This window comes from Sarcophilus harrisii, chromosome 4 (assembly GCF_902635505.1).
Source record: "Sarcophilus harrisii chromosome 4, mSarHar1.11, whole genome shotgun sequence".
Classification (NCBI taxonomy): domain Eukaryota; kingdom Metazoa; phylum Chordata; class Mammalia; order Dasyuromorphia; family Dasyuridae; genus Sarcophilus; species Sarcophilus harrisii.
This window is the reverse complement of record NC_045429.1, coordinates 99,011,005-99,023,533: the sequence shown is the minus strand read 5'-3', so window position 1 is coordinate 99,023,533 and position 12,529 is coordinate 99,011,005. Positions and strand designations below refer to the sequence as shown.

The 12,529-nt window shown below is 39.0% G+C and overlaps 2 protein-coding genes across 4 annotated transcripts in view; both read left to right on the top strand.

Annotated features, from left to right (window-relative positions):
* RBBP5 (RB binding protein 5, histone lysine methyltransferase complex subunit) overlaps positions 1-1,880 on the top strand; it is a 33,378-nt gene extending 31,498 nt beyond the window's left edge. For all 3 annotated transcript variants that reach the window (XR_002770107.2, XM_023501908.2, XM_003767612.4), the window contains one exon: positions 305-1,880. Coding sequence is in view for 2 of the 3 variants with exons in the window: in XM_023501908.2 (XP_023357676.1) it covers positions 305-333 (29 nt within the window). In the remaining variant the exon portion in view is untranslated. The remainder of the gene's footprint in view (positions 1-304) is intronic.
* A 106-nt stretch (positions 1,881-1,986) lies between these two features.
* TMEM81 (transmembrane protein 81) lies at positions 1,987-5,199 on the top strand. Its single transcript, XM_003767635.3, has 2 exons — positions 1,987-3,157; positions 4,001-5,199. The coding sequence occupies exon 2, from the start codon at positions 4,039-4,041 to the stop codon at positions 4,822-4,824; it is 786 nt and encodes a 261-aa protein (XP_003767683.1). The 5' UTR covers positions 1,987-3,157; positions 4,001-4,038; the 3' UTR covers positions 4,825-5,199.
* The last annotated feature ends 7,330 nt before the right edge of the window (positions 5,200-12,529 follow it).

Sequence of the window (12,529 nt, the reverse complement as noted above, 5' to 3'; positions counted from 1 at the left end):
AAGTCACACAGGCAGTGACCCCAGGGAGAGGATTAGATCCGGGTACTGAGCCAGAGCCTGGGACTCTCCCTCTGCCAACGTGAGAAACACTCTTAACTTGTAAAATGGTGTTCTGCTTATTGGCAAGTCTCAGTGAAGGGCAACCAAGAAATTAATTCTGTCTCTTTTTCTGGATCAGAAAAGTAGTCTTTTGCCTGCTTCTGCTTCAGCTTCTGCTTGTTACACCTCTTCTCTGTTCTCCTTTCTCACCAGGTCCTGAGATGAGTGGGTACTAATGGAACCTTTCCTATCTTAATTTCTCCAGCAGGGGGAGCCATCTCAGAGCTGTTGTGAAGACAACCATGGGAGTTCGCCATTCTTTACCCACTCTGCGGTCCTGCGGCCTCGGACCCTGTGCTTGGACGGATAAGACTGACTTACATATAAGACCAAGGTTGAATGAAGGGAATTATGAAAGAAGAGTGACTTTCCCCAGCCCTCCCTCTCAAAGCATAATTCTGAATAGACTCAGGAAAAGAGGACTTGCAAAGCCTTGAATGGGAGTCGCGGCTGGTGTAGATGGAATGGCTTAGTTATGCTGCTGGAACACCGCCCACGTTTTCTTTGTGTGACCTCCCTTAGCTAAGCGTCACCTGGGTGCGCCTTTTCCCACCTTCTGCTGTGTCATCCCTCAGCGCATGTCCTCGAGTGAATTGTTGTTCTGTGTGACTTCTCCCTCTTGTCTCCTAGAAAAGGATCTGTTGCATACTCTACTCTTTTCTCTCTCTTTTTTTCCCTAACCCAGTCAACATGTAAAGGCCTGTATTCCAAGATAAATCATCCTTTTTCAGAACAGGCAAGAAAATGAAGTGCTTATAATCCAAAAAGCTCAGGAAAAATGTAGAGCCATCAGAAAGGGAAGACAGATAAGAAACTCAATTTGACTATCATATAACCTTTTCCCCAAGAGATGGGGATATAAAATGTTCTTTTTTAAAAAACTTTTTGTTTATTCCATTTTAGCCTTCAGCATCAATTTAATCTATCTAAATCATGTTTTTGAAGACAGGGATTTTCACCTGTCCCAGGCAAAGTAGCACATAAGAGATTTTTTTTGTTTGGCTGCCATGTGCAGACTTATAGAGAAGAAACCATACAAAGGTGTCTCTGAGCCTCTGAATATCTATGCAAGGTCTAAAATGGAGCTGTCCAAAATCAGATCAAATCAAAGTTCAAAGTGAAATTTTTTTTTCATTATTCTCCATGCATTTGCCCTTTCCTCAAAACATCAGTGTTGCCCCCGTTTGTCTATGTTGTAAGCAGTTTTTTTCCTCCTTACAGTTCCTCTTTTTAACATTTTCTTTTGGTCACTTCCTTTCTGTGAAAGGCTTCTCTGTTATCTCAGTTTCTCCACCACCATTCATGAAACAAGAGTGGCAGATGAAATGTGTACACACACAAGAAACCTTTATATTTTTAAAAATTGCCCAGAGTTCTTTTCCCTTCCATTGCTGGTACTTTGTGAACCTGTGTAGCTCATCATTTCACCTCTTCTGTTTATGTTGTGTTGCTTACTTTCTCAAAAGTTCATTTTAGGGAAGGAAAGTATGGAATGAAAATCCACAAACCTAGGTGCAGTATTCATCTAGCTATATTTATTTTAATTTGAAGGTAGTTATTTTCTCTTTACTTCTTGAGGAAAGCTTTAGAATAGTTTATGCTATAGCGTGAGGAGGAACCCACTGAGCTCATTGATGAACCAAGAAAGAGATGAATCAGGTTATTTGATAGGATGTTTGAGGAATAGTGGGAGAAACAAAATATGTCTGAAAGAGCCTTCCTTACCTTTTCACTTGTTCATGTAAGAGAAAGGTCCATTTCTCAAAGTATGTGACAAAGTTCATTACTTTGACAAAAAATCCATGTTCTTTGATGTAACTATTCTTTCCAGAACCCCTTGTTACCCAGACTTGTAATTTGAGTTATTCAGTAGTAAAGGAAATTGTGTAGACTACTGGATATACTTTTGTTTTACACCATTAGAACCATTGTCATTACTTTGGATTGTATTCTGTAGTAGGTTGCAAATTCATATAAATGCTTCTCTACCCTGTCACCATTTACCATGTAATTTGAATTTCCTTGCCAGGGTACTTGTGTATTGAGATATTTCCCTTCCCAAATCTGAGAGTACCAATCTAAGCTCCTTCAAGTTGGCCCTTGACAACATCTTCATGATTTGTTTTTGTGACTCAACTATTTTCTTCCATTCTTCAGACTTGCTATCCATTTCATTTGACTGTTTCTCCATTTGTACAGTATATGTATATTTTTTTCCCTCCTTTTATTTACCTCCCTATATTTGTAATGTGTTTTCCCTCTTGTCACTTTTTTTTTAAGTTTCAAATGCTCTGTAGTTTTCTAAAAGATGAAAATTGGTCACTTGAATAGTTCTTACTAAAGTGATGATGCTTTGTAAATAAAGACGATTGTTTTACTTAAATAATAGTTGTTGTAGTTGTTTACAAAGAACGGTTGCTCTTCAACATGTCTGCCATTTTGTTTCATTGCACAGAAGACACAGGCTTCAGCTTATGAATGTATGTTGAAATTATAGGTGTGGAAGGTAACATAGTTCGCCATCCTACCTGTAAATAAGGTTATTCTTTGGTTTTCTAAAACCAATCATCTTATTTCAATCCTAAAGATCTCCTTGTATGGACCTTATCCTTTTCTAAATATAGTGTCAATTTGGGGCTAACCTTGCTCTCCTACCTCTACTATCACCTTCCTGTCAAATAAATTACGTGAACATTCTTTACATCCTTAACACATAGGATTTTTTTTTTAATAGCAAAACCAAAACTCCCCCCAAATTCGTCAATATTTCTTTAAACTGAAGGTTCATTCTGAAATGTTCCTCTTTAACCATTCCCCTGACCCTGGGAGCCTTTCTGTGACATCATAACTGTTTCGTAGCAACCATGTCATAAGCATATCCCGTTGGCTGCTGTTCACAGGTTGTAAGAAATGTAGAGAACCAGCAGGAAGTCTGGTGGAAATTAAGTTTACTTTCAAATAGAAAATAATTTCATTACTCTTGGGACAGAGCAGTGCCAAGAAAAGAAAATTGCAGCTATGTTAAGTATCCTTGCTTTGCTGATAAACATTTTGATTCGTAAGTGGTATTTCAGCCTGTCTCGACCAATTTTTAGTTTTATTTTTAGTAGCCTTTCTGTGTGACCTCAAGCAAATTGCTTCATCTCTCTGGGCATCTGCAAAATGAAGTAATTGAGCTTATATGATGATCTCAGTTGTCTCTTCTCTGGTCGAGTATTCCTAGTGATATATACTTAATAGAATCTTTTCACATGTGAGATTTGGTCCTCAACAGACTTGTTAGGCAGAGCCAATGGTAAATTTTTTCCTCCTTTGCAAAAGAGATTTAAGCGATTGCTAAGGTTTTACAGCTTTTAGTAGTGGAGCCACATGTAGAACCTAAGTATTTTGACTATTCCAGTATTCAATACAAGAGAATTTTAGAATCTTTTAACTGTAAGGCATATTAGTGCTTCTTGCAAATTTAATGAGTAAAAATTGTTTGGCTGGAGCTAATTTGGTACCTAGAAACCTATTTATAGATCCTGTTCAGAGTTTCAGAGCTACTGGAAAAGAATACTGCTTTCTTTTACACAGTCATAGTAATTTCAGAATTCACTTAAAATTATGAAGCCTTTTTTTGCTTTTCTCCCAAAGAAACCCCATGTCATTGAAAGGATATGAAAGACATATCTGATGCATGGTAAAATGGATAATAATAATAAGCATCAATATTGCATGTGGTTTGTTCTGCCTTACATGCCCTCCTATTGTTAAAAGATTGGACTTTTGTTTATTAGGTCACATGCTTTTGAAAAAACCTACACCTTTTGAAATTTAGAATGTAAAAATGAAGAGAACTTTAGCAGAAATTTCAGAAATGTTTTTGATTAATGTTTACCCAAAATGTCCTCCCTCATAGGCTGTTGACTGAAGGGCTATGAAGGTTCTCATTTAAACATGAAGACCCTAGGTACTGGTTTCATCCTTGGAACGCTGGTATTTGCTGCCTGCCTACCGATAATAGTGACCTTCAGTCAATCATTCACAATCCCTGAAAAACTGAAGTTGGCTCGTGGGAGAGTGATCGTCAACACCACAGCCTGCACAGTCACCTGTGGCCTGGGCTACAAGGAGGAGAGCACCTGTGAGGTGGGCCCCGATGGCATGAGGAGGAAGTGTGAGACTCGCCACATGGAGTGCTTGACCAATTGGATCTGTGGGATGGTCCACTTCACCGTCCCTACCGGGAAAAAATTTGAGCTAACATGTCTATCTTCAGATATCCTCCTCCATGGGCGGGAAGCTTTCCGGTTCACCTGGACTTTTGCCCGGGGCATCATCTCCATCAACGATGACTTGTTTAAACCTTTTCGGCGCCATGTCCATTCGGTGATGCTCAATCCTGCCCAAGAGGCTGATTCAGGCACCTATAGGTGTGATGTCCAGCTGCTGAAAAACTTGAAATTTGTCAAGAGAATCTACCTTGCCCTCAGGGTCATTCCTGCTTATTTAGTGAACCTCAACTTTGATCAATCCCTGACTGAAGTGCAGAAATTAATAGATGAGGGGATGGACCTGGATCTAGATAAACATGTCTCTTCCCAGCGCCCAGTGTGGAATAAAAAGGTCTTGCTAGCGCTGGGGATAGGAATGACAGGGGGGGTTATTGTAAGTGTGCTGGTGAGTATCGCAGTTCACTATTGGCTGAGAACTTCCAAAAGAGAGGTCAAGACAAAGATATAATTGTCTGGTCGCCATTCCTTGAAGTTGATAGCAGTGCTAACCTTTTTTAGAGACCCTTGATTCCACTCATGGAATCCCTGGAGAATCTATGGGAAAATGAAATTTCTGATGTGCTTTGCCAAAATTCTGCCAAATTTCTTCCCAGTATTATATGACTGCTTGGGTGCCTGAGTCCCCTGTGCCCCAGGGCTAAGTCCGGATCATCACCAAGGTCGCTTTGTTTTTTGCACCTGTTAAAATTTGCTGTAATTATCTCCAGTGTTACTGCTTCTTCCCAGTGTTGGATGTTTGAAAAGAAGGATTGTTCATTGGGTTTTTAAGCTGGAAATTTTGTCTCTTTCCACTTTAATAAAACCTCTGCCATGGATGTCTCTATTGGCGTGGATTTGAGCTTTCCTAATGTGAAGGTGGTGACCCTGATCTGCTTAGATCAGTTAACAAGCATTTTTGAAGTGGCTTACCTCATGCCAGGCACTGGAGATTGGAAGACAAAAGCAGCCCCAGCCCTGGAGGATATTACATTGGGGGGAGAACTTTACAGGAATAGGAACAAATAAGATACAAAGAGGAGATAGAAGGTACAAGGTCCTAGCAACTGGGGAACTGGAAAAATCCTCCTGCAGGCAGAAGCATTTGTATTGAATCTTGAAGCAGGTAGGATATTCCAAGGAAGGAAACAAACATTAAGGGACATATATGCAGGGGCAGCCAGGTAGTGCATTGGAGTCAGGAAAATCAGTTAAATTTCAGCCTCAGACACTGAATAGCTATGGGATTCTGGGCAAGTCACTTTACCCTGTTTACCTCATTTTCCCATCTGTAAAATGAACAGGAGAAAGAAATGTCAAATTACTCCCTTATCTTGGCCAAGAAGGCCCTAAGTAAGATCACAAAGAGTTGGGCATAAGTGAAAATGACTGAATAATTGACTAAGTTCCATCTTTCTCACATATATATCACTTAATCCTTTGGAAGGTAGGTGCTATTTCTCCATTTTATAGTTTGGACAGTATCCAGGATCTGGACTGGATTTGAAATAACATCTTCCTGATTCTCAGATTTATCCAGGAGAGAGCATTCCAGATATGGGTGTAGGGGGCAAGGTAAGCCTTTGCAAAAAACAAGAGATGCAAACAGTGCAGAGTACTCCAGAGGAATAGTGCAATAAGAAGGAAAAAGGAGCAGGCTGTGAAGACCTTTAAGTTTATAGTTGATCTTAGAGGTAAAGAGTGAGCCACTGGGGTTTATTCTGGGAGAGAGAATGCAAACCTGAACTTAAGGAGAATGATAACTGAATGGAGAGTTGCAGGATGGAGTGGAGAGAGAGACAAAGAAATAGAAAGGTCAGGAGACTGCTTAGAAGTCCAGTACATTAGTCCAGGCTAAAGATTATGAGGTCCTGTATTAGGATGGTGGCTCTGTGCGTGAAGATAAAGGAGTATAGGGAGAAGGAGAAGTACAAGATTGGACAACTGATTGGGATACTGAGGATGACTGAGATCATCAACCTGAGTGACTGCACTTGGTGCTGCACTGGACAATGATAGGAAAGGGGAGGGTTTAGAGGGAAGGATAAGGAGGTCTGTTGTGGACATACTGAGTTTGAAATGCCTATGGGAAATCATTTCAGTTTAGTGCCCTTGTAGGGATCCCAATACTGAGGCAAGGCTGGTGTCCCCCACCCCCAAGCCAAGACCTTACCTGTTTGGTGTTAGGGGGAATTTCCCCTAAGGGCAAACACTTCCTCTGGTACAGACGTCCTGTGGCCACTCAAATTGCCTTGGTTTGCTTTCCCCAATTATTTAATCCCTTCAGCTCTAACTTTTTTAGCCAGAAAAAGGCTTGTGTTGCTCTAAGAGAACAAATATATTGACTTCTTTTTAGCAGGCACAGCCCTTGAGGGTAGTGCAGTACCCATCTCAATCCATTTGGAATCCATTCTTAACAAGGCACTCAAAAATCCAATGTCTCTCCTGAAAGTAATTGGATTGTAGAGCCATGAGGAAGGGAGGCAGGCTTCTCGATGGCCATAGGCTGCTCTAATTCTTCTAAGTGAATTACTTTTCTCTTGCTAATGCTGGAGGAGGGGGGAGTCTTATGATCTCATCCCCAGTCTAGGGAAGAATGAACTCTAGCCGGAAGGGCGGAAATATGGAGGTTTCCTTGATTAAGGATAAACTTGAAACATCCATCATTATCCATCCTGCTTACCCCACCATCTCCACCTGTCTCAAGAAGGAGGAGCTTAATATCGGATTATAGTAATTCAGTCTAGGAAAATCTAATGGATGAGGAAGTGACAGCCCTATACTACATTTCAAAGACAGATGTGGAGGGTGTGACTTGCAGTTTCTCAGTATTTCAAGGTGGTATTGAATTCTAGGAGGGAAGCAACATGGGGCCCAGGGTCAGCAGTCAGAGTCTAGTCCTTGATCTACCATTTATTATGATCTTGTCCTCCCTGCTTTGTACTTTTTCATTTGGTAATCTGGATTCAATTGTCAATAATTCTGAGGTTTAATTATCCAGCCCTAATCTCCCTGTTGATCTCCATCTTGAACTGGATATTCCATAGACACTTTAAACTCATATCTAAAAATAAATTCATGATATTCCCCCAAATCCTCCCTTAGCTTCCCTTTTATAATCACCCAGGCTCCCAACATAGGTGGTATCATTGATTGCGCACTCTCAGCCCCTCTCAGTGGAGTTGGATTTTGAATGCACCCCCTTCTCTCCTTTGGCACTGTCACTGGCCTGGTACAGGCCCTCATCCCGTCATCTCTGGCCTAACAGGCTGCTGGTCGGCTCTCCCCACCCCAGGCCAACCTCTGCTCAGTGGTTAAAGTGATCTTTCTGAAGTCTGATACATCATTCTCCCCCTCAATGAACTCCACTGGCTTCTGTCACCTCTAGGATCACACATTAAATCCTCCTACGTCTTCCTATTTTTCTAATCTTGCAGAGCTTCCTGGTCTTGGTCTGACCAGCCCCACAAACCCTGGAATCCTGATGTCATTTTGGTCCTTTGAGTACAAAGGACAACAATAAGCTCCGTGTTATACCCACCCACAAACTCTGTGATCCAGTCAAACTGGCTTCTTGCCACCTCATAAAAGACCCTGCATCTCCTGACTCTGGGCCTGTTCTCCCATGCCTGGAGAATTGGATTGTAGAGCCAAGAGGAGGGGAGGAGGCTTCTCCATGGCCATACACTGGTCTAATTCCACTAAGTGAATTATCTGGAAGGCCTGGAAGGCCTCCTCTCCTTGCCACCATCTTGGGGATTCCTTCAAGTTCCAACAAAAACCCCGCCTTCTAAAGGAAACTCCCCAATCACCTGAATTTTAGTTCCTTCCCTCTGTTGATTCCAACTGAGCCTGGGTAGAACTTACTTGTATACAAATGTTAAAGTCTCCTCCATGAGACCCCCTCCCCCCCCCCATACGATTGCCCTTGAAATTTATCTTTTTACTTTTCTTTGTATGTCCAGCAGTCGGCACAGAGTCTGACATATAGTAGTGAGGAATAAATGTTGATTGATTGACCTTTATGTGGTGTTTGATAATGTTGACCACCCTTTCCTCTGGGTTATAACATTATTCTCTTCCGGCGGCTTCTTCTCCCCACTGACCATGTCTTAGTTTCCTTTGCAGGCTCGTCATTCATATCACATCCTCTGTGGTTAAAGCCCAAGGCTCTGTTCAGGGTCCTCTTGGTGACCTCTTTAGCTCCCATGGGTTTAATATTCTCCATGCGGATGACTCCCAGATTATCTTTCCATCTGTCATCTCCGTATGTATGTATAGCCTAACATTATCCATTTATCTATATCTGTCTATCATCTATCTGTTGATCTATCCATCTATCCTTTATCATCCTAGATCCATCCTTTGTCTATGTCATCTGTATATCAATCTATCATCTGTATCGTTCATCTATCTAGTCTATATCACTTTATCATCTATCTGTATCATCTATCTCTCAGTCTATCATCTTATCTGTATCATCAGTATCTACCTATCATCTATATCATTCTATCATCTATCTCTATCCTCTATCATCTATCTGTGTATCTATCCATCTATCTATATCATCTCTGTGTCTACCTTCTATCTCTATCAATTTATCATCTGTATCTCTATCAATCTTATCTATCCTTTATAATCTATCATCTATCTCTATCAATCTAGCCTCTATCTGTATCTATTATCTGTCTCTACCTATCAGTCTGTTATCTGTATCTTCTATTTATCTATATCTATCAATATCCTCTATCTGTCTATACTCTATCATGTATCGATCTATCTATCCATTTATCTATATCATCTTTCTGTGTCTATATCTTTATCAATCTTATCTATCCTTTATAATCTATCATCTATCTCTATTTCTATCTATCATCTATATCAATCTAGCATCTATCTGTATTATCTCTCTCTACCTATCAATCTGTTATCTGTATCTTTCATCTATTTATCAATATCCTCTGTCTGTCTATCTATACTCTATCATGTATCTATCTATCTATCCATTTATCTATATCATCTTTCTGTGTCTACATCTCTATCAATCTTATCTATCCTTTATAATCTATCATCTATCTCTATTTCTATCATCTAGATGATATAGTATCTATACTCTATCATGTAGCTATCTGTGTATCTATCCATTTATATCATCTTTCTGTGTCTATCTATCTCTATCAATCTATCTATCCTCTATAATCTATCATCTATCTTTATATCTATCAATCTATCATCTGTCTATCATCTATGTCAATCAATCTATCATTTGTCTATCCATCCTCTATCCATCAACTATATATCTATTATCTATCTATATCAATCTAGCATCTATCTGTATCTATTATCGGTCTCTACCTATCATCTGTATTTATCATCTATCTATATCTACTCATGAATAAATATCATCTATCTATCCTCTATCATCTATCTATCTATACTCTATCATGTATCTATGTATCTGTCCACATATCTATATCATCTATATCAATCTATCAACTATCATCTATCTATAGTTAGATCAATCTATTATCTCTCTATCAATCCATCTATTCATCTATCTATCTGTCTTACCTCTTCTAACCTTGGTCTGTCTCCTGTGCTCCAGTCCCATATCACAGACTATTTATTGAATCTTTCAGAATGGATGGCTCCATTGCATCGCCAGTTCAACAGGTTCAAAAGAGTATTTCTCTTCCTTGATAAACACAAGAGAATTTCTCTTCCCCCATAAACACTCCTCTTCTGAACCTCCATATTTGTATTCAAAAGTACCACCATCTTTTACACGGGATCTCAGATTTAGAGCTAGAAAAGACTTTAGAAGTCACCATAACAACCCCCTAATTTTACAGTGAGAAAACTGAGATTAAGAATTTAAGTGACTTGTTCAAGGTCACATAGGTAGTACACATATGAGACAAGAATCTCATGTTCTTTACTACAAAGTTGTGTCCAGTTGGGACACCTAGATCTCATCCTCTTCACTATTGCCCCCCATTTTATTTAATTAACTGACATCTTATTTCTTCATTTCTCGTATCTATCCCTTTTTCTCAACTTCCACATCTACCATCCTATTTTGAGAAAACCCTTATCTACTCTTAATCCGGACTATGGCAGTAGTGTCCAAATTATCCTCTGAATAGCTGCCAAAGTAATTTTCCTAAAGTTCGGGCCTAACTACTTCCTTCTTCAGTGAACTCCACTGGCTCCCTATTAGCTGTAGAATAAAAAATACTTTGTAAAATGTAAATTGCTAAATTCCACAGAAAATGATAGCTGTTAAAATATTATTGAACTTTATTTCTATCAAGAGAAGGTAAGAGAAAGCACCAACACTTATAGACCAATATTCCAACTTGCTCATTTATATAAATATTTACTGCTTGGTTCCATCCATCCTAATTTTTAGACTTTATTTTATATTTTGCTTCCTCTTTACCTCTTCAATTGGCTTTTTCTGCTGCGTCTCATATAACACACTCCATTATCCATCCCACTTTCTTTGCCCAATACTTGAGAGGGATTCTTGCCTCACCTCAGCCTCTTAGAATATCTAGTCTCAGATAAAATTCCATCTTCTAAGTGAGGATTTCCTGACTCCCCACCACCTCCAGCTGATGACTCTGTAATCCCCCCCAAATTATTTCATACTATTTTTGTGCCTCTATGTGTATATATTGTTCTCTTGATGAAATTGAAGCTTTCTGTGAGCAGGGATTATTGCATCTCTCTTTAATAACATTATATCTTTATTATGTCTCTCCAGAATATAGCAGGAGAACATGGCATGTGATAATGATCAGTAAGATTTCTTTTCCATGTCTCTATTATAGCACCTGTAAATAAAAGTATTGTACTAACTCTATGAATTGCTGACATTCTAGTCATCCTCAATCAGTCTCTGAAAAGGAAAAGGGTAGGGAAGAAGAAAGGGGAACAGAGATTTTCTTTCCATTAAACCGATGGAGAGGTTAAAGTGATTTAACATGAGGCAGCCCAATAGAACTTGAAATCAAAATTCAAATCCCAAGATACTAATTGTGTGGATCCTTGGCTTAATCCCTTCTCAGTTTTAGTTTCCTTAACTGTCAAATGGAGGTAATAACAACAATTCCTAATTTATGGGGCTGCTGGAAGGATTCAGTGTAACAATAATTGTGAAATACTTTGCAAAACTTAAATGGCTAAATTCCACAGAAAATGATAAGTTAATAAGGTATTATTGGACCTTATTTCTATCAAAAGAAAAAGTAATAGCACTGACATCTATATAAATTATATATCTGATATATATAAATTTCCCATCTATATAAATTATATATGTACAACTTTTCCATCTATACAGATTTTAGTGAGAATTACCTACACATATCTAGATCATCCTTAATGAGGATATTTGTAGGGAGTAGTCAGGCTTTTGCAAGCTATATTCCCCAATAGATAAAATTTTTTACTATCATACAATTGATTGAAAAATATAATAATGTCTAGAATTTATATGGAACTTCAAAGTTTGCATCTCATTTGATCCTCAACAACAACCCTGAAATCTGGTTCTTTTATTATCCTCATTTTACTTGGGAAGCCAAGGGAAGCAGAAGCTAAGTGACTTATTTACCCATGGTCACTCAGCTAGTAAGAATCTGAGAATCAAATTTTCCTGATGCTAGGTCCAAGTTCTGTCTACTGTGTCATATATCTGTTTATTGCAGATAATTTCTTATCTATTATTAACAATTCAGTAGTATAGTTGGTTTATTTAATTTTTATAACATAATTTATTACTAAAAATGTTCAAGTCAATGCCAGAGTAGGGAAATGGTACAACTCAACTGTCCTACTTTCTTAGTTCTTTGTCTGGGGACCTTGTTTTTGCTTTTTTTTTTTTCTAAAAATAACATTTTAGGTTCTTGGCTGGAAAAAAAAAAAAGGCCCTGATTTGTAATCAATGATTTCCACCCTGAACAAACGCACTTAATCTGTGTCTGGTGCACTGATGGAGAGGCCAGTCTGTCTTGGTTCCTTTATCTTTGCTGCAAAGGAGAGAAGATGAGGTCTTAGCTCTGAGGTGGGTTCCCTGCCACTGACCCAATTTTATCAAGCTAAGCAGGACATCCAGTGGATGGAGGTGAAGAAGAATGAGGGAGGCACTGAAATAGCTCAAGCAGCAATGC